Below are 22543 nucleotides of genomic sequence, written 5' to 3' on the forward strand. Positions count from 1 at the left end.
CATCTGTATTTTCCATGAAGAAAAAGCCAGTAGAGAATTTTGAAGATGGCAAAATGAAAAAATAATTGATGGAACAAAAGTTTTAAGATATGAAAGGTGATAGACTTTTTTAGCAAAAAGGCTGAAACTAATCTGAAATGAAAATGGAATACTCCTTCTTTAAAAGTAGTGAAAATATAAGAGAATACATGAATATTTAGTGAGATTTGGAGATGATCATTTAGAATTGTTTTGTATATTAGTGAGCATCACGGATGAGGTTGTGGGCAGAGTCACGATGAAAGTGATGTTGGAAATGTGGGATCGGCTGCCTTTGGAGCATTTTAGAAGAAAATGAAGAATAAGCAAAATAATTTTTGGCCCAGCTAAATTTAAAACACGATATGTGTCAGCTAGGAGACTGAAAATGATATATTGTTTTATTCTACAACATCTGGGAATGAAGGAAATTAAGAATTTACAGAGGTATCAGGGTTAGATCAGCACTAAGAACTGAAAAAGCTGTTAAACAGCATTACTTTCAAGAAAATCAGTTGGGAGAAGTATATTAGGACAATGGTAAATGGAGAACTCTGAGGGATTATCCAGGGTTGAGGGTTTGAATGTCAATTAACATAGATTAAGGAGGTGAAATATTCCTGAATTTTAGGAGGAACACAGCTGAAATGGCTGGCCCTGTTTAAAAGGAAGTAGATTAAATCAGGCAACTAATTCACTAAATAGGGAAAAGTATGAGAGATAATAGAATATAAAATTCTGGTTAGAGAGTGATATTTCTAGATATCTTTAACAATTTTAAGTAGTAAATTTATTCTATTGGAATGTAAAATACTGAGACAGGAATCAAACTCATCACTTCCTCATTTTTTTAATTAGCACTGCATCTTGTAATAAACAGAATGGATATTTCTCATATCTTATGGATTCTTAAACTTAGTTTCACCTTTAATCCTACTTCTTCAGGTTCAAATTCTACATTGATGTATTTGCACACCAGTATTTGGAGGGAAATTATTGAAAGTAATGGCAAAAACTGCAATTACTTTTGCACAAAACTAATAAATAGGGGTATGGATTCTGAACTTGGGTCTAATACGTTAAATGGAAGTATATTTTATTTTATGTGAAACAGATCATGGAGTCCTTACACTTTCCAATGTTTTGCTACCTTTCCTTTCTAACAGTATGGAGAGGTAAATAACTTTTTTAAGCTGCTCGTGTTGCTTATATAAATATTTTTAAAGGTACAATGTTTGTCTTGAGTCAATAATTCATGCTTGAATGAAAATACATGAATATAAATATGTTCTGTAATATTACTAGAGAGCTTGTTAAACTGTAGTTAGCAAGAGTCATTGTCAGCAAGACAGAATTTTCAACTTCCTTAGCAAATACAATCATTTGGCGAAGTGTAGAATGTTTTACTAAATGGTTTGCATCTTTTACGTGAGTGCGTTATGAGCCTGTTTTTAAGATGTGTTGGTCAATTGAGATAAATACATCTAAAGCAATCAGTCAAATATACACAAATTATTTGTCTATGTGCTTTTGCTTGTTTGAAAGGAGGGACATTATTGGAAACGATTTGATGCTGCCCTGGGCCATTCTTATAGATAAATGCAACATTGTAAATATTTGACAACTTTTTTGTAAACTGTAAATATCTGGAACTTTCAAATTGTTGTAGTGCAAGCAGTCCCTTGCATTTTGGAGAAAAATTTAAACTCTCCAAGTAGGTCTTTTCTGCCTAAAGTTTTCTTTCCACTTCACTGAGAAGCAGTTTTAAAGATTTGCATTAAGAACATTCATGCATCCCAAAGATTGGATACCTCTAGAAACATAAAATAAATAATTTGGTGATTTAAATTGACAGAGAACATGGTATGTATTTTTTGTGTACATCGTGGCATTTTGAAATATATATACATTGTGAAATAGTTAAATCTAGCTAATTAACATATGCATTACCTTGCATAGTTATTTTTATGGTGAGAACACTTATCCACTCTCAACATTTTTCAAGAATACAATATGGTGTCATTAACTGTAGCCATTATGCTATATAAAAATGTTTTGCAGTATTTATAAATATGTTTAAAATAAAAACGTACTATTGTCGGAGTAAGGAAAGAATGGTTTTAATTCGGATACATAAAGCAAAACAAAAAGTTGGAAACATTATTGGGAATTTGTTTTACATGTTGTTAAGAAGGTTCTTCTTTTATTACCAGTGACCAGAAGGGGACTTATTGGTTAATCCTAATATGTAATTATTCCAAAGAATGTGTTTATCTGATCTTATCCATGGACAGGCATGGACTATGTTAGTGTAATAAAATTTCAAAATAGAATTTCTTAGAGTTGATAAACTTGTAGTATAACCAGTAACTCAGAAACAACTCTAGTTTCCTGGAATCTCTCCCATTTATATCTAGGGATAATTAAAAAGAATAAAGACTGATTAAAAAGCACACATAGGGTAAAAATAGTCACTTTAATTTAACCTGAGTCTTGAGTCCTCACTTCTCTTAGTTGCATGTAAAAGAAAGACAATGGAAGAATAATGATACACATTTATTGACATTTGATTTATTTCAGATTTGGGAATCTATTATGCCAAAGAATAAACTACATTTGTCTAGACCTTTACAAGTTACAAAACACTTTGACATCCATTATTTCTCTGAGTTTATGTGACTAGCCTAAAGTCACTCTGGGAAATACAAAACACATTACACCTGATGAAGGTATTAATAAATCAATTTCTACCTCAGGTGGTTTAAAAATACATTCTGTTCTAGTATTAAATTGTATTCTCTTCATTCTGCTCCATGGCTAAACCTATTTAGCTAATTCTGCTGTGTAAGTTTTATTTTATTGATTATTTTGTGACAAGCCTTTAGATAGCATCAAAATCATAATTCTCCTACTACATACCTTCCAGAATACCCATTTGTTGAATAAGTGAAACCATTTGAAAAGCTTGAAAATGTTAACTACAATAAATATATTACCTTTGAAGTAGTTTTTGATCTCTAGACCCCATCCCTATTCATGTTTCTAAAAGGCAGAAAAGTGGAATAATATTTTAAAACAGTAAACTCAGATTACATCGTTAAAATAATAATAGTGTGATGCTTACAATATAGCACAAAGAAAAAATAAAAATAAAGGGTTTTAGAACTAAAAGAAAAGAACATCTATTATGAACTTCCCATGGTAATGCTGGAAATCACTAGCTAAAAGTGAAACTTTGTAGAATAAATACTAATTATATATATAAATGTCACAGAGGGTATTTTGAATATGAAGAAAAAAGAAAGCTAATTTTTTCCCTATACTTTCCATGGGGCTTCAAATCTAACCAGCCCATGTGATGGAAATTTGCAAAAACACAAACAAAACTGATGCAGCAAAATAAACTCAAACCGAAATTTGATATAATAAGCATAAAGATAGAAGAAAGGAAAAATGGAAACATGATCCATATTGAGTTTACAATTAAATAATAGGTATTACTTTGAATAAAAATGCCATTGAATGAAACATTTATAAATAAAACTTTAAAAATGTACTTAGATACAAATGAGAATATTTTATCCATTAGAATTTGCTTTTCTTATTAAAATGTGCTGTTTCTGGAATATCTTTGCAAGTGAATTTTTTAAAGCATATGACATTATTTTCTTGATTGCAGTTATCAAATGTGCTCAGCAATGTGTGAGTCATCTCCAGTGTTTCCTAAAAGCCTACTTTTTGCTAAAATAAAACACAGATTTGGCATCTGTTCTGTAATTTTACTGAAGGTCTGAAAGGTGTAATAAAAAAGGCATCTGTCTGCAAGATGATCCTTTAATTGTAAAGTCGCACTTTGATAGCTCTTCAGATTCAGTGAAATCTTGTGTTTGATAATACCAAATGGTTACATCTGCTTTGCAGTACATGTTAAATGTGGAAAGTTGGTGTTATGAGTTTAAACTTCTAGAAATTCATTAGATGAAGATCAACATACAGGAAAAATATCTGTCAAAAGTGGTTTTTAGATTTCTTATTTTTGTAAATGTAGGTATTGACTCAGGATCTGGTCACTACTGAGGTTAAACTGATTAGTCCCATGTGACATGTACTCACTGATAAACTTAAAAGTGCCGTTCAGACCACACTGATAAATGAGAACATCATTTCAATTATGGGAAAAATTAAATAGATTTCACTGGTGAGGAGATTTGAGGGTGGGAGAGTAGGAAGTTTTGGTTTAGTTCAACTAAACACTTTTATAATGTCTTAATGAGGTCAAATTGAATATGAAAATTACAGTTTCAAGATTTGAATTCAATCCAAACATGAGAATGAAGTAGAGCTGTTATAAGACTGTTATGAATTTGATAATTGTATCATCATTTGTAGAATTCAGATGGGACTCCAGAAGGGAAACTTAGTCAGATGTTTGTAATGTAATTGAAATAGGAACAACTTAAGAGAATTTCGTTTATTTTGTATAAATAAAATGTGACAAAGGAGTTTAGTGAACATCGTGTTGGAACCAAATAAATCCAGGTATTTTACATAGTAATGATGAAACTGAATGTATAAAATTGTAATCACCTTGGGAAAGTAAAACATGTAATAGTCCCACTAATGATTCTTTTATACTTCCAGTACAAATGTTGCTCTTTCTTCTTGATCTAACCACCACTTAAGTCTAAAAATAATTGATCTGATTTATTTTTCATTTGATAGCATTGCATACAATAAGTTGGGTCCCAGTCAATGGTTCTGTGGAGTTGTGAAATTTACTAATTCTGGAACTCCATATATGTCAGTAGTCTGTTGATTTTCAGTTCCAAATTAAAAAAAAAAATCTCTATTTTGTCCATCATTACACTGAACCTTTTTGACTCAATTTTCAGTGATGTATTTTCAGTCATCTATACATATTCTTTTTAAACATTTTTAATTTATTTTTTAATTGAAAAATAACATTGCATGCTTGTATTGTGTACAACACAATATGTTAAAGTAAAAACACACTGTAGAATAGTTAAATCTAGCTAATTAGCAAATATATTACTTCACAGTTATTATTTTTGTGGTAAGTGCACATAACACCCATTCTCTTTACATTTTTCAAGAATACAATATATCATCATTAACTTTAGTCACCTTGCTGTACAATAGATCTCTTGAAATTTATTCTTACTATTTAACTGTAATTTTGTATCCTTTGACCAAAAACTCCCTTTCCCCTTGTTCCCCCCAACCACCCTTGCCCCTAGAACCACCTTTCTACCTTGTTCTTTTCCATCAGAACTGAATCTCTAGTTGACTGGCAGCTCTGATATGCTTATCTCAAGAGTCATTGCTTTTGGCATGTTTAATAGTTTTTGTCTTAGTATAAATTGTGGTATTAGTTCTTTCATTGTTTTGGCTTTCCATTTGTATTTTTACAAAATAAGAGAATATGTAACAAAATAGATAATTGGTATATTGAAAACACACATCTATTGAAATGTTATTTAAACATGGAGATTTTTAATACATTCTATCACCATTCTTATGCCATTGATCTTAGTACAAGAGGAATATAAAAATGCATTTGTAGGAATGCTTATCTTTCCCTTTTACCTTTCATTTGCTTTGCCTGTGTCCATATTACTTTCACTCTTGCTCAGAAACTAAGAGAATTATCTGATGTGTTAGGAAGCATATATTTCCTGGTGTCATTAGCACTTAACCTACATCTTTCTAAGTCACCAATCTCTGGGTGGTTACTGACAAGTGCTCTGGGCCTGTGTGCTGGCACAGAACCTGTGTGTAAGTGGCAAGAATGTTTCCTTTCCTTTAAGGAGCAAATGCTGGGAATCCCACAGTTGGCTTCTGAAACACTCTTGCCACTGGGAGCAAATGAGACACAATGAAAGAATACTTCAATAAATTTAAGTATTTAATTCATTTAATATTAAGTATTTAAGTGTTTAAATACTTACAATATGAGGAAATGTGTTATGTGAAATATGCACAATTCTGAAATAAAATGAAGTCCTTTTGTGTATAACCAAAATCAGGGAGAACGTACAACTCATAACTGAATCAGAATTAAGTGCTTGTTTTGTATTCTTTACATAGGTCATCATTTTTATTTCAAAAACATATTTCTGTTTCAGTGACAACTGTACGTAAAATGTTTTATGCTTCATATAAAATGTTTTATGCTTTATAGAAAACATCTGCATACAGATTATTTTTATTCTTTCAATTAATTGCACATTTATTGAATTTATAGTCAAGGTAAAACACTGTGTTGAGTTTTGAGAGAAGGAAAAAAATAAGAGACATAAATCCTGACCTGAATGAATCTATAAATGTTCTAAAAGGATTTAGGTAGAGTATTTATCAAGTGTACAGGCAATATTGCAGGCAGTATTCAGGAGCCTAAGTAATATTATTAATATAATTTGAAGTACCTTATCATTATTCTCTAACTTGACTAATTGATTTTTAACTGCACAAGTAAATAACAAATATTAACTTCAATGTCAAACAACTCAACATATTTCTGTTTAAACAAAATAATATAACTCTTTATAAATTGTAACTTAAGGGTTGCTTTCAGTATTAAAAAGCTGACATTCAGAAAATGATTAGGGTGCAACAAAATAATAAATGTATCTGATTTTTCTTTTAATAAGAGGAAATCATATTATTGACAGAAATAAGCTGATAAATATTTACCTCTTTGCTTAATAAAAACATGTAATAAAATACTAAACAGAAAAATTATTAAATATTGATAAGAGTACAAATAAAGTTTCCTTAAGTTTCCAAACACATTTTATAATAAATTTCCCATATGATAATATACTCGAAATTAAAGTTTGAGAAAAGTAAATGTATCACAACTGAAAAAAAAGTCAGGTTTTTGAAAGCAAAAGGGAAAAGAAATTACCTAATAGTAGCAGCTTTACAGTTCTTGCGTCTCGCTCAGCATCCTCCTGAAGCTTTTTCTCCAGTTCTTTTGATCTTTTGGCTGACTCCTTGCTCTCTGAACTAATTCCACTTCCCATCTTGTGGTAGTAGATACTTGTCAGTTTATATGTTCAAACTTTTCAAACGTTGAGCACAGCTCTGGTTTGGACATAGGATGCAAGAGTAATGCTCTGCTGAAGTACCCAGCAGTCCATTCCCTCATGCTCTAAAATTCTGCTTTGACTAAGGAGATGCTTTCTCATCTGTCACCTGATCAGGTGGTAAAACCATACCACCCTGATGGAGGCTAGAGAGGAAGTTCATTATGCTTTCAAATTAAATGACTGCTTCGGGTACATCTTTGAAAACATGCTTATCTGCCTTAAAGAATAGTATAAAATAATGTAGAAAGTTATAAAAATCTATACACTAGAGATGATCTACAATAAGCAATTCAAATAGAATGTTTCTCACTACTGGGCAATTTTTATTACTGTGATTAAAAGTTATTATTACTAATCAGTGATGCTTACATCTTCAGATATTTGGCTTTTCGATTTCTTTATAATCACTCCTATATCACAATCAGAATATATACATGTAAGTTATACAAGTTTTATGGTCTGCCTATGCTTAGATTGTTACTTAAAGCTATTGAGCATCTATTAGCATCTGTCAGGGAACAAAAATAATCTTTTTTTAACAATGGATACAAATACGTATAGTTTTTATATTTGTACATATTGTATTGCTACAAATGTAGAATTCAACACGGTTTTCTTAAATTATTGATTTCAGTCTCATAGGATCCATCTCTATAAATTGAGCTTTTACCATCTGTAAGAAAGTCAATCCATCAACACTAATTGAGGGCCCACTTGGTGTAGACACTGAACTATGTTCAATTTAGGCAGCACATTAACTCTTTAGGGCCATTAAGCAACAGCCGCTGTGCTGGAGGGACTTTTATTGATTTGGTACCAAGGGAATAAAAACCAATGTTCTTTGAAACAGCAGGTAATTTGGTTTTTCCTACAAACTAAAAACAGTAATTACACCTAAATATGTTCCATATCTTTCAACTACCCCAACAGATACCATGTACTTGAAAATCTTCAGGATTGAGGGCAGAGATTATGTTGCACAATTTTTTATTTATATGAAGCATAAAGCGCTTGGTAGATAATCAATATTTTCCTTATAATTAGAGTTGGTTGCCTGTGGTAGCAGGTAAGTCTTTCAGTGTACATTTCGGGATTTGTGAATGTGCTTAACCAGAAAATGCTAGAATACAGCCAGTCCACCAACCTGTCAGTGGTGCTCTTCTTGTGGGATCATGTGCAAAGTTTGAACAGGTGAATTTTTACATATTCATACAACAAGAAAATAGGCTGCCAGATTAAATACATATTCCTGCTTTGTTTACTTTTTCCACATTAAAAATATTAGGCCGAAGATACATAAACATAGTCAAAACTTCCTGGGTTCCATTCGTGCAAAGCCATATTATGATAGTATAAAGATGTGCAGTGGTGGGTAGGCAAGGATTTGTGCAAATCATGTGGTGGTGTTTTTACAATGCAAATGGCCTGTCCCAAAGGAAGGAGATTTGCACTGCCTAATGCTCACCTGTGAATACAAAGCCCGCTCTGAAAGCAACACTTAGCACATTTAATCTCTTTTTGCCTATTGCTTTTTATATAGAAATTGAATATAATAGCATCCTGAATAAACTGAATTCTTGCATGTTCCATGGCAGCAATGAACTGACAGGCTACATCATATAATTTATATTCAAATATAAATATACCTCATAGCTTTTGGGCAGAGACGTACCCTGCTCTTAAGAACATACGTGTTTTACTAGGGCTTCCTAATTGGATTACTAATTAAAACTGACCAACCCTTTTGGGAGTAGAAATAGACATTTTCTACACTGTATAAAATGATGAACTTCCACTTTTCTGTTGTAACCAGTAATGTTCATCAACTTTATGAGATTATCATGTTATTTTTCATCAGTGATAAAATATTCTTGACATAAAACTCCAGGTATGTCTATGTTACAGAGAGAGAGAGCAGGAGAGCTAGAGAGGAAAGAAAGACTCATTTCTCAACCTTCTCCTCTGGGTGCCTGCGACGCAGCATCATTAATGAGCTGGGCTTACTACAGCTATTGGTTCGTACTGCTTCACTTAGGCACATAGCTTTCTGTATGTAAAGAAATGAGGAAAATCAAAACAGGAAACTCTGCTAGCATGGTGATAATATCTTACTAGCTTGAATGGCCTACATGCTATATGGCACAGTACTAGTTATAGTAAATGTTCAAAATTATTTCTTGCTGACAAACTGATAGAGGCTGGAGGCCCTTTCTTGCGCTTAGTGACCGTATACTTAGGATTTCTTTTCTACAATTTTAGAGTGACTCAAAAAAAATTTTAAAAAAGCCCAATTTTAATTTTAAATGGTGTCAGTACATACAATTGTAGCTATTAGTCCAACAGTCACACATTTGTTTCCTCAGTCTTTTCCTCACTTTTCTACAGTGAGGGAAAACTGATAGAAGATGACAACAGAAGAAAAAAAAAAAAACTAAATTAGATGCTGTGACCACAAGTTTTGTTTGTTCTTGAAAACAACAAATGTGAAGCTAGCCAAACACAAACATCATGTTAGAGTTTTATACATACATACACGCACACAGACGCACACGTGTATATAAGGTTCATGCAAAAGTAATTGTGCTTTTGGCCATTGTAAAAGTAATTACAAAAACTGCAATGACTTTTGTACCAACTTAATGTATGTTCCAGCTAGGAGAGATGGTTGCCCCATGTACACACACTTGCACGCACAGACACACACAAAAACGTGAATGCACAAGCCCATGCACACACACAAAAAGCCAGAGATTGTGTTGGAGTACTGTGGTATTTTAGAATAATCATTGAGAATGACATTTAAGAACATCGTTTCTTTATTGCATTACAGTAAAATTGATTTGAGAACAAATACAGAGATTGAACCACACTTAAGCTCCAATAGCCACTGAAATACCACAAGCATGGAGGATGAGAATAAATTTTCTCTTGCTATTTTTGGTTAGGATCTCTGTGGAATCTTCAGAAAGGAACATTAGCCTTTAAAAAGCTTCAGTAACCACTATTTTACCTTGATGATTAAACATATAGCTTGAGGTGACTTGCAGTTATTTGCTACCTGGTTTTAATAACCAGATTTCAATCTATGTTTTTGGAGATGTCTCTTTTGCCAGTATTACTTGTGTTTCTACAGTCATCAAGCTGAATTTCTCATGGGGATGTTACATGTGGTCGACTTCAATGACTCGGGGTTGTTACATCTTAGGGATGTCTCAGTGGCTCAGCTAGTGCTGGGAATTGCCAAAACAGGCTGTGATTGGTGTTACTCTTTCTGTTGTTTCCAATCTTATAGGAGGTGTTGATTTCAGGCATTCTATCCCTAGGTGGTTTGAGTCATGGCTGCCTTAGCAATGACCTTTCTCCTTGTATATTCCCATGAAACTTGAGGCAAACCATCTCTCCTTTGCTAATGGTACTCAAAGGCACACTTCAGGGAGCTTCAAGGCATGGTATTTCTTCCAGAGAGTTCCTGCCTTTTGGGGCTTCCTAGGAGCAATCTTTTGATCTTGAGGGAATAAAGCAAACCTTACTCTTTCAAGTGAGTCCATTCAGATGGTGCAATAAGTTTACATTGCCAACATTAAACAGCTCTTATGTACTAATAGGTAACACAAATATGTATATTTGTATTCATTGGAGTTGATTTCTACCTTCCTACTTTTTTTTATGAATTAGGATCGAATTTTATATATGATTATTGGATAAGAGTCGCAACTGTTTACCAGGATGCTCCTGTCTCAAATTCTGTCTCTTTTAAGATTTTAAAAATATTGCTCTTTAACACATTTCTATTACTAACTCCCATAATCATATTTCTCAGCAATTTCAGCCCTGATTATTGCAACAGCCTCTCACTTAGGTTTCCTTGCTCTAGGCTCCACTCTATCCCAGTCCAATCTGTCTGATTGTGCCAGGCTAAATTTCCCCAAAGGCAAGTTTAATTATTACTCCTTTCTGGCTAGAAAAAACAAATGATTCTATATTTACTACTTCTCCTGTGTTACTCCTGATACCATGTACTCAGTAATATAGTTAGCACTATCTAACTATCCAAATATATTTCCTGATCACAGGCAGACCTCAAGGATATTGCAGATTCTGTTCCAGACCACCGCAATGAAGTAAATATTACAGTAAAGTGCGTCACACAAATGTTTTAGTTTCCCAGGGCATATAAAAGTTATGTTTATACTATACCACAGTCTATTAAGTGTGCAATAGCACTGTGTCTAAAAAAGCAATGTGCATACCTTAACAAAAAAAAAATTGCTAAAAATGCTAACAATCCTCTGAGCCTTCAGCAATTTATAATCTTTTATAAATCACTGTAAATATTAACAAAATAAATGTTTGCAGATAAATGTAATATATTCAACATCAAGAGGTGCAACTTCATTGTCCATTGAACATGGTTTCAATACTTTTTTAAATTAAAGTATAGGAATATCGATAACTTGGAAAACAACACAAACCTGAGTTTTACATAAAGCCTAACAAGGAAATAGTTGCTACTTTTTGTTGTCCTTGTTATATAACTTCTTAGGAGTATTTATGTAGTAGTATATAAATAGTAATCTTTTTGTACTTCTTCTTCAGAGCTCTGGGTTACCATGTGCATTGTCAATTTCAATATTTCAAAAGGATATTTTGAGCAGTAAGTCTCAATAGTGGGCTTAAAATATTTCGTAAATCAGGCTACCAACAAATGTGCTGTCATCCAGGCTTTGTTTTTCCATTGAAAGAGCACAGGCATAGCAGTATCAGTTTGAAGGACCCTAGGATTTTTGGAATGGTAAATGAGCATTGGTTTTGACTTAAAGTCACCAGCCGCATTAGCCCCTAAAAAGAGTGTCAGCCTGTCCTTCAAAGCTCTGAAGCTGGATATTAACTTCCCTCCCTAGCTTTGAAAGTCCTAGGTAGCATCTTCTTGTAATATGACTACTTAATGACATTGAAAATCTGCATTTAGTGTAGCCACCTTCATCAATGATCTTAACTAGATCTTCTGGATAACTTGCCTCCGTTTCTGTATCAGCACTTGCTGTTTTGCTTTGTGCTTTTATCTTCTGGAAACAGCTTATTTTCTTAAATCTCATGAACCCACCTCTGCTAGCTTCCAAGTTTTCTTCTGCAGCTCCCTCACCTCTTTCAGCCTTCATGGAATTGAAGAGAGTTAGAGCCTTACTCTGGGTTAGGCTTTGTCTTAAGGGAATGTTGTGTTTGGTTTGGTCTTCTATCCATGGCCACTCAAACTTTCTCCGTATCAGCAATAAGCCTGTTCCACTTTCTTATCATTCGTGTGTTCACTGGAGTGGCACTTTCAATCTATTTCAAAAACTTTTCGTTTATATTCACAACTTGGCTAACTGTTCCAAGAGGCCTAGCTTTCAGCTTATCATCTCATCTTTCGACATGCCTTCTTCACTAAGCTTAATCATTTCCAGATTTTGATTTAAAGTGAGAGGCATGTGATTCTTCCTTTCACTTGAACACCTACAGGCCATTGTAGGGTTATTAACTGACCTAATTTTAATGTTGTTTTCTGTCAAGGACTAGGAATGCTGAAGGAGAGGGAGAGAGAGTGGAACGGCCAGTTGGTGGAGCAGTCAGAACACACACATGTATTACGTTTGTTGTCTTATATGGACACAGTTCCTGGTGCCCCAAAGCGATTACTATAGTAATATCAAAGATCACAGATCACCATAATAGATATAACAATAATTGTAGGTATGAAATGTTGAGAGAGTTACCAAAATGTGATACACAGACACAAAGTGAGTACATGCTGTTGAAAAAATGGTGCTGATAGACTTGCTGAAATCTGGGATGCCAAAAACCTTTAATTTCTTTTTAAAAAAGCCATATTTGCAAAGCACAGTAAGTGAAGCACAACAAAATGAGTTATATCTGTACTTCTCATAACAGTCTCTATTACAGGTGGGCTTTTACTCTTTCTGAACTAGGAGTCCCATTTTAGTTTTCACTCATTCTCCTTTTCCTCACTAGGAATATCTTGCTCTTCCACAGATGACTTTTTTGTCATATATAGTACTCATATATTAATACTCATTCATTAAGAAAGAACCTACCATTATAGTACTCATTCATTAAGAAAGAACCTACCATTACACTTCACATCTACTAACATCCATTGGGTGATCTTTTATATTTTCTTTTCTCTTTTCTTTTCTTTACTTTTCTTTTCTTTTCTTTCTTTCTTTCATTCTTTTTTCTTTCTTTTTTTTTGACAGGGCCTTGCTCTGTCACCCAGGCTGTAGTGCTGGCACAATCACTGTTCACTTACAGCCTCAGCCTCCTAAGTTCAAGTGATCCTCCCACCCCAGCCTCCCAAGTAGCTTGGACTATAGGCACATGTCACAACATTTGGCTAATTTTTAATTTTTTAGTTTTTTTTTGTGTGTGTGTGTGAGAGAGAAAAGGTATTGCTCTGTCACCCAGGCTGGAGTACAGTGGCACAATCATAGCTCACTACAGCCTTGACTTCCCAGGCTCCAGTGATCCTACCACCTTAGCCTCCCAAGTAGGTGGAACCACAGGTGTGCACCACCATGCCTGGCTAATTTTTTTGTATGTTTGCTAGAGATAGGGTTTTGCCATATTGCCCAGTCTGTTCTCAAACTCCTGAGCTCAAGCAATCCACCCACCTCAGCCTCCTAAAGTGTTGGGATTATAGGCATGAGCCACCACACTCTGCCTAATTTTTTAATTTTTTGTAGAGACAAGTTCTCACTATATTGCCCAGGCTGGTCTCAATCTCCTGGGATCCTCCTGCCCTGGCCTCCCAAGCTGCTGTTATTATAGGTGTGAGCCACCAGGCCCAGCCTGGGCTATTCTTCACTTCTCAGATCTCTAAAGGAATCTGCTGCAATTGTTTTGTCCTTCCTCATCAACCAGACAGTACACTTTCCAGTGGCCTTGCTCCCTAGTTCTCTTCGATTTGTGGGTTCTAAGCTAGTAGTACTTAAAATAAATATTTTTTTATTGAAATGGTGAATGGTAGGAGATCAATAGATGTATAGTATTAAAGAGCTCTTTACTCCATATTAAAATTGCGTAATTCTCTTTCCTAAATGATTTCAAGTATGAAATTTTAGTTCTGGAATTTTAGGAATCTGTTTACCTAACAATGTTCTCCTGTTATGTGTCAGGAATGAGAGTTTCAGCAGTAAACAAAATAGTTAGACACATGCCTTCATAGAGCTTAATTTCTGGTATTTGTACCTGTGTATGTACATGTCTGTGAGGTTAAAATATACACAGACAATAAGATACATCTGTAAAGTGTATAGAATTATAGATGGTGACAATTGCTAAGAAAACCAGAGAACAGATATAAGGAGCATGGGGATGGAGTTGAAGATGAAAGATTAGAATTTCACATAACGTGTCCAGAAAAAAAGCTCACTAAAAAAATAATCGTGTTAGAGTACGTTCTCTGAAAACTGGCTTTAAGATGAAAAACACATAGAGGAATTTTATAGAAAGTGTTCTTTGAAACCACCCTCATAAGTGAGTGAGGGAAGCAGTATTGGAAGAGGGAGGAGTTGGATACACAGCAGTTGCAACAGAGAACTCAGCCAACCTTGTGGGGAGCTCTGAAGCTGAGGTAGTTGTATGATTCATACTAAAAAGAGACAAGAAGACTGGACTGTTGTATCTCTTTCAAGAAACAGAAATTTAATGTGTGTTTGCCCTGGAAAGAGGATAAAACTGATCCTTTTCTCTGAGGGTCATTTCTGAGCAAGGCCTAAGCTGTGACCTGTCAGCCAAGGGAGTGATTTCTTAATCTTGAAGAGAAACTATGGGCAAAGTACTTGAGCTTTTGTTATAGTTCACCTCCTGTATTACTTGGATGCAAGTAAGTTGAGTGTACTCACTACATCTGGGCATGCCCAAAGACTGCAATTACTCTTTTTCCTCAGGAAACTTACAGGAAGGTGTTCAGTGACTCAAACTATAGCCCTTGTCAATGCTGCTGGTCTCAAAACTGCGACTGTGATTCATCATCTCCCTCTTCTTCGACCCATGCGAGGTTTCCTTCTCTTACATTAACACCTAAGGTGACCATCTCTCCAAGTTTTTCCAGAACTGAAAGAGTCCCTGAAACTTGGGACTTTTACTTTTAAAATGGGCAAATCAACACTGGGACTGGGACTACAGAGTTTCTCAGGATGTGAGATTTTTAGTGCTAAATCTAGGACAGCCATGGAAAACTGGGGAAAGGGTGGTCATCTTACTAACACTTGTACTTGTGTATGTGACTTATCTGTTGAGATGATGCAGATTCTTTCATGGTGAATTGCAGGCCCCTGAGCATCATACCCTTATCAGCCTGTGGCTGCTGTCCTTGCTGTTTACTATTAAGGTTGAGCAGGGAATTATCCATAAACATCTCACCTGGTCACCTAGGTGCCGCGTGTATGCTGGCCTGATGCAATTGTGTAACAGTAGTCAGTCCTGCTCCTAATGACTAGGGTCAATTGTTCACACCTGGTAGGTGACTCCTTTCCTTGCCTAGTGGTTTCTTGGCACAAAGAAGCCTGAAGTGATAAAAAGACAGCTGTAATTTATAGTTTAATAGGACCCTTATTGTGCACCTGGTGGAAGGATTGCCCTTCTGGAAACCAGAGCTAGATCCCACAAAGTTGAATTTTGTAGATGTAGGAAGCACAGATTCCCCACATGGGACATTGGGAAAGATGGTAAGTGAGGTCACTTCTACTTCCATCCCATAATTCTCAGGTGTGTCCTTTGTGACCTTAGGGACACAAGCATTGCATCATTTTTTAAAATGCATCTAGAATGTATACGGTATCCTCAGGATGACTGTCATCTCCAAGCTGACAGATTCTGGTTGGTGCCACATGAAATAGGACAAGTAGATTCCCTGGTTATAGGTCCACTGTTATGTCTCCTTTTCTACAAATTGAGTCCATTGTCTGGGTCAGTAGATCAAATAGTCTCTAAACCCCAGGAGAGTGTTATAACCAGTCAAAGTGGATGTCTGTCTCTTCCAGAGTAGAGACAAATGATTGGTATTCTGACGGGATTGTGCTCTATAGGGGACTCAGTTAATTTTTGTTGCTGGAAGGTAGAACATTTGGCAGAGGCGGTAATTATGTCAGCCTTGGTAAGTGGGAGGTCATGCTGTCAGGCTCATGCATAACCTCCATCCCTGCCACCATGGCTACTCCATTCCTAAGCCCATTAGTCTAGCACTGGGGATCTTTGTGTCTGCCTATTGGTTACTCCAAGCCTCTTCCATGCTGGATGCTCATTACTGGGTGTTAACATGCCCTACAAACCTTCAGCAGGTTCATTCACTCTCTTCCTCAGAACTCTTTGTCTCTCACCTTCTAGTCATTTCATTTCCAGGATCCAGAGCATCCAGCCAATTCATTCACAGCTATCCATACATACATTTTACGTTGTATTCTTTTTTAAATTCTTTCTTTAAGACAGGGTCTTGCTGTGTTGCCTGGCCTGGAGTGCAGTGGCACAATCACGGCTGTTGCAGCCTCAAACTCCTGGGCTCAAGTTACCCCGCAGCCTTGGCCTCCCAAGTAGCTAGGACTACAGGTGTGCATCACCACATTTGGCTAACTTTTTAATTTTTTGTTAGAGATGGGGTCTCGCTCTGTTAATCGGCTGGTCTTGAATTCCAGGTCTCAAGTGACCCTCCTACCTTGGCTTCCCAAAGTGATGGAATTACAGGCGTGAGCTACCATCCAGGCTCATTTTGTTTTAAGAGTAATTTATCTTTTCACACAAAGTGCATAATCAGGTGTATTTACCACAGGTCCACTCATTGGAAGGCTTTCTTTTTCACAGGTGACTTTCGGTTACACCCAAAGAAGGCAAATGACACACCAGCTCTTTCATTATTGTTTATACTTGTCTCTCAAGCTGAGCCACCTTTGAGCTTAGCTTGGGTTTTTTCCTCCTTCATTACCTGGCTATAAATGTCAGCTAAGGGAGGAGCATTGGTGACTGTGTCACTTGATTTTTCAGATTACTTGTGCCCTCTGTTGGGCCAAATCCCAAGTATAATACTCTGACTGAACAATGGATTTCTGTTAAGCACACCCAAGTTTATGATTTGGTGGCTCTTATGAAACCTATCTCCTGATGAGTAGCTCTGATCACATGGTCACCTGATGTCCTATTTTCCAATAGTCCAATTCCACCAAAGCTCAGTAACATAAAAGTGGTGCTTCCAAATGGTATATATTTCTGCTATAGATGGCATTACTTTGCTCCCTATGGTTCTGCCTTATGATTCTCCAATAGAGCTTTCCATTAATTCTACAATGCCTGGGACACTCCACCCCACCCCCTCACCCCTGTGCCACATACAACAAAGAATTATCTGATCAGAAATGTCAATAGTACTGAGGTTAAGAAACCCAGCTCTAGTACTGTAAGTGTACTGGGACATAGTCACTCATATTGCAGAACTTCTCATATGACTTCCTAAACTTGCTGAAATCTTTGTTCTGGAAGGCTTTTGTGTCACCTTTATCAATAAGGTGGAGCTGGAATATACTGTCTTTATAACTCAAAGAAACTTACAAGTGGTGTTTGATTAGGTACAAGAGTCAATAATTTGTTCTTTATTTCAGAGAAAGGCCCTGGCATGTTTCAGACTACTGGACTCCTAGAAACTCTGCTGATCTGGCAAGGCCTTGAATCTCTTTAGGGCTTTTGACCATCTTCTAGAGTTAATGTGTCTTACCAAGGTTTCCAAATACACTTGTCACTTCTTGCTCATCTTGTCTCATTAACATAATGTTATCAATACAGTGGATCTATACAGTGTGCTGAGGAATGTTAAGACAGTTCAGGACTCTTTGGAATATCTATGACAGAGTATGAGAATGTTAATATAAATCAGGATGAGTCCATAAATGCTTACAGCCATTTATCTCACATGAATACGACTATTTCTGTTTCTCCTTCCAGATAGGAGTGGAAAAAAAGATTTTCACTAAATCAGTGGCCACACACTATGTACTTGACGTTTTGTTAATTTGCTCTAGCAAACATGCCACAATGGGCAAAGCAACTGCAATTAAGGTTACTACTTAGCTCCACTTGTAGCAGTACTTTGTCATCTGCCAGGACCTGTTTGACTTGTACAGCTAGTCTCCTAAATTAAATAAGATACGATGGGGTCCACTCTTCCTGAGTCCTTCATATATTTATGCTGACAACAATGTGTGTCATTTCCTCTAGGGTGTAACAAGGTTTCATTTATTTTACTGGATGATGTATTAGTCTGCTAAAGTTGCCATAACAAAATACCACATACTGGGTGACTTAAACAGCAAAAATTTCTTTTTCTTACCGCTCTGGAAACTAAAAGTAAGGGGTAAAGGTCCCGGTGGGGTTGATTTTTTGTGAAACCTCTTCCTGACCTGTAGATGGCTTCCATTTTATTGATTGGCTACCGTTAGCCCCCTAATGATTACCCTTGATGCTTCTGATTATTTGTATTTAGCAATACTCATATAAGCAGCTCATTTATTTTGGCTCTAAGAACACTGATCAATTCTACCGATCATTTCCATAGGTCTCTGCAAGTCCAGATCTCCTGGCTGCTGCTCTGATCTTGACTCTTATGACCACATTATATTTACTTCAGTTATCATAATTAAATGCTGGCACCTGGCCCCTATTATTTGGAGATCATATTATCCCCATGCTTTGAAATGATGCTTAGGTGTTCAGAAACACTTTCATCAAGTAGTGTAGCTTCAAGCACATTTTTAAAATTACTTTTTCTTTCCTCGTTTCCCCCAGTCTCAAGATGGAACCTTGAAACAAACTATAAAAATATTTTTTCATTTGTCTTAAAATATGGCCTTGAAATGTGCTGTGAAACTGCACTCCTGTCTCTTTCCCGTACACTCCTTTAGCCCATGCACATTTATCTAACTGTGTGTTTGTTAAACTTACACAATGCACACATCTAACTATATGTTTAAGAAATTCCAGGGGCTAATTTAAAACAAACCAGGCATGAAGGCCCAGCTGCAGAATTCTCCTCCATGTAAAGATTGGCTCAAGTTGGATAATCTACAGCTCGGTAGCTGTCAAGATGACACCAGGTCGCACTCCAGGTGGGCAAAAACTCAAAATAGGCATTGAAGCACACCAGACAGCCCCTATACTCTACACAACTCCTGCATGCCTCCCATGTCAAGCTTCCCTTTTTCTAATCCCTGTCCTCAGCCCAAACTTTTGAAATGGTTTTTTAGGGGGTTTGTTTTGTTTTGTTTGTGTTTTTGAGACGGAGTCTCGCTCCGTCACCAGGCTGGAGTACAGTGGCGCAATCTCGGCTCACTGCAACCTCCTCCTCCTGGTTCAAGAATTCTTGTGCCTCAGCCTCCTAAGTAGCTGGGATTACAGGCATGTGCCACCATACCCCAGCTAATTTTTGTATTTTTAGTAGAGATGGGGTTTCACCATGTTGGCCAGGATGGTCTCGATCTCCTGACCTTGTGATCTGCCCACCTCAGCCTCCCAAAGTGCTGGTATTACAGGTGAGAGCCACCGTGCCGGGTTTCTTTAAGACAAGAGACTTCACCATTTTCCCACTGTTAGCTCAAGAATGAAATCACTTTCCTTCCACTGCACTTCCTTCTTGTTCATTGGCTTTGCAAGCGGCAAGTAGTGGAACCGGCCTTCAGTTACAGGACAAGGTCTGTTACTATTTTTTCTATTATCAACCCTGGCTGCAACCACTCTCACTAGCGGATTCCTTTTAAATTTTAGTACACATAAACCTTTCTGGTAACTTGTTGAAGTCATTTATTTTCCAGCCTTATGTATTAATATTATTCTTTCTAATATGTCAACTGAGTCTTTTGCCACCTTCTTCTGCCATTTGTCATAGTATAATACTATATTCAGGCTTCCATGAGTCATCGTAGAAAACAATGCTATCTCTCAGGGTGTTGAATCTGATACAAAAAAAAGGGCTTCTCTCTGATATGTCTTCTTTATCCAACTGTATTTGTTACCTTCCTTTAATTTAGCACTCTTAGAATTCAGTATCTTTCCTGAAATTTCACATTGGCTTCTGCAGCTCTTTTAGTATATGGTGGTACATGATCTCTTTCTTCTGTTAGCAGGTCCAGAACTTCCCTGGCTAGGTATAGTGTAAGTAGATTATACTTATTAACTTGTTCTCCAGAAGGAGAAGAAAACATGGATCCCCACTAAGGTTTAAAGTGCATGTTATCTTATGAGACAAGGGCCTGGGCATTGGCTTCATGCAAGAGGGATTACTAGCCTTTAAAAAGGAAGTATGCCACGTCTTCCAGCCCAAAGGGTCCAGGGGAATTTAAGAATTCAATCTTTTGATGCATCAGGGCATCCTTATTCTAAATCTCAAGGTCCCACTCCTTCCCTGTGAAGACCTTGATCTTGTTGTAGTAGATTTAACAAGCTTGAAAATTCAGTCCTCTATGGAACTTGCTATCTTTCTCATTAAGTCCTGCACCTAATCGTTATGTTTTCAAACCTCTTCTCCACTGAAGGAGATAAGTGCTTGTTTTTATGCAGCCAAAAAGGCCCTTTGGCTTTTACACTTTATATTAAATTAGTGACTAACCACTGTTGGCCTTCTGTTGTCTTTCTCTAGTGAATTGATAGTTTTCAGCAACAGTCATCAGTGTTATAGTTCTTATAATTTCCACTTTCCCTACACCTCTCAAACTCTGAAATTTGCCCCATCATTGCCTCTTACTCAGATTCCATTTTAGGTCACTATCAATGAAAGTTTAAAAAATTTTTCTGCTGCTATAAATCAGGAACTACAAGTAACACACCTACGAGTAGTAATTAGGTCCTAATTGCCCAGCTGGCTGAGGGGTGGGGTTCGGGTTGGATAATATGGTTTCAATATCCCTTTTTAGAGTCTGCATCCTAGGACCACTCCTGGCGCCAACTCTCTTAGATTAGGTTTCCTGGAAACAGAATCTAAGACAGATATTTGCATAACATGGGAGAGTGATAAGATACACCATCAGCCGATATAACTGCATGGAGTGAAAAAGACGGGCAGTGGAAACAGTTGAACTACAGTGGAGGTATAAGAGAGTCCTCTGCTGATTCTAAAGGGAGTCTATAACTGGAAAAACTCTTCAGCATTAAAACTGAAAGGAGCGTGAACCCTCACGCTCCTGTTATCCAAGTCATTGGATGTGGCTGCCCTCAGGTAGGAGTTATAACCCTGGCCAGGGAAGTCCTTTCGGTTAAGAACAATTTCTGGAGGGGAACTCAGCTGCTAATACTTCCAGTGGCTGTAAGAATGAGTGTCTTAGTCATGAAAGGGGTTCTAGGTGGTATAGCAGAATATTAACTCCAGTAACATTTGGGCAAAGACTCTAAAGAAATTAGGAAATGAAAAACACATACATCAGGAGAAAGACAAATCTAAGCCAAGAAAATAATAATTTCAAAGTCTGTGAGGCAGGCACTTGCCTAGCGTGTTTGGAGAACTGCAAGGGAATCCGGGTGTCTAGGGTAGAGTGGGTGTAGGAAGAGTAGTACACAAGGAAGGTAGAGGCTGGGCTCAGTGGCTCAGGCCTGTAATCCCAGCACTTTGGGAAGCTGATGTGGGCGGATCACTTGGTTAGGAGTTTGAGACCAGCCTGGCCAACATGGTGAAACCTCGTTTCTACTAAAAATACAAAAATACAAAAAATAAAAATTAAAAATTAAAATTAGCCGAGCATGGTGGTGGGTGCCTGTAATCCCAGCTACTTGGGAGGCTGAGGCAGGAGAGTCTCTGGGACCTGGGAGGGGGAGGCTACAGTGAGCCAAGATCATGCCACTGCACTCTAGCATAGGTAACAGCAAGACTCCATCAGAAAAAAAAAGAAAAGAAAAGAAAAGAAAAGAAAAGAAAAGAAAGAGGAAGGAAGGAAGGAAGGAAGGAAGGAAGGAAGGAAGGAAGGAAGGAAGGAAGGAACAAAGGAAGGATGGAAGGAAGGAAGGAAGGATGGAAGGAAGGAAGGAAGGAAGGATGGAAGGAAGGAAGGAAGAAGGAAGGAAGGAACAAAGGAAGGATGGAAGGAAGGAAGGAAGGATGGAAGGAAGGAAGGAAGGAAGGATGGAAGGAAGGAAGGAAGAAGGAAGGAAGGAACGAAGGAAGGACGGAAGGAAGGAAGGACGGAAGGAAGGAAGGAAGGAAGGAACAAAGGAAGGACGGAAGGAAGGAAGGAAGGAAGGAAGGAAGGACGGACGGACGGACGGACGGAAGGAAGGAAGGAAGGAAAGAAGGAAGGAAGGAAGGACGGAGCAAGCATTAGTGGGCACAGGTGTGGGCTGTCCAGATTGCTGAGGGCCTCTTAGATTAGGTCAGGACTAAGGCTTTTCTC

The 22543-nt window shown here is 36.9% G+C and overlaps 1 protein-coding gene across 2 annotated transcripts in view; it reads right to left on the reverse strand.

Annotated features, from left to right (window-relative positions):
- The window catches only part of LOC105475386 (G protein subunit alpha transducin 3), an 84179-nt gene that overhangs the window by 50463 nt on the left and 11173 nt on the right, over window positions 1-22543 (reverse strand). Inside the window, exon 1 of one of the 2 annotated variants that reach the window (XM_071094084.1) lies at window positions 6947-7177. The exons of the other annotated variant lie outside the window; for it this stretch is intronic. Within the exon in view, the coding sequence (XP_070950185.1) occupies window positions 6947-7064 (118 nt within the window). The 5' untranslated portion in view covers window positions 7065-7177. Of the gene's footprint in view, window positions 1-6946; window positions 7178-22543 lie in introns of those variants that run through there. 2 annotated transcript variants of the gene reach the window in all.

Source organism: Macaca nemestrina, chromosome 4 (assembly GCF_043159975.1).
Source record: "Macaca nemestrina isolate mMacNem1 chromosome 4, mMacNem.hap1, whole genome shotgun sequence".
NCBI classification, from domain to species: Eukaryota; Metazoa; Chordata; class Mammalia; order Primates; family Cercopithecidae; genus Macaca; species Macaca nemestrina.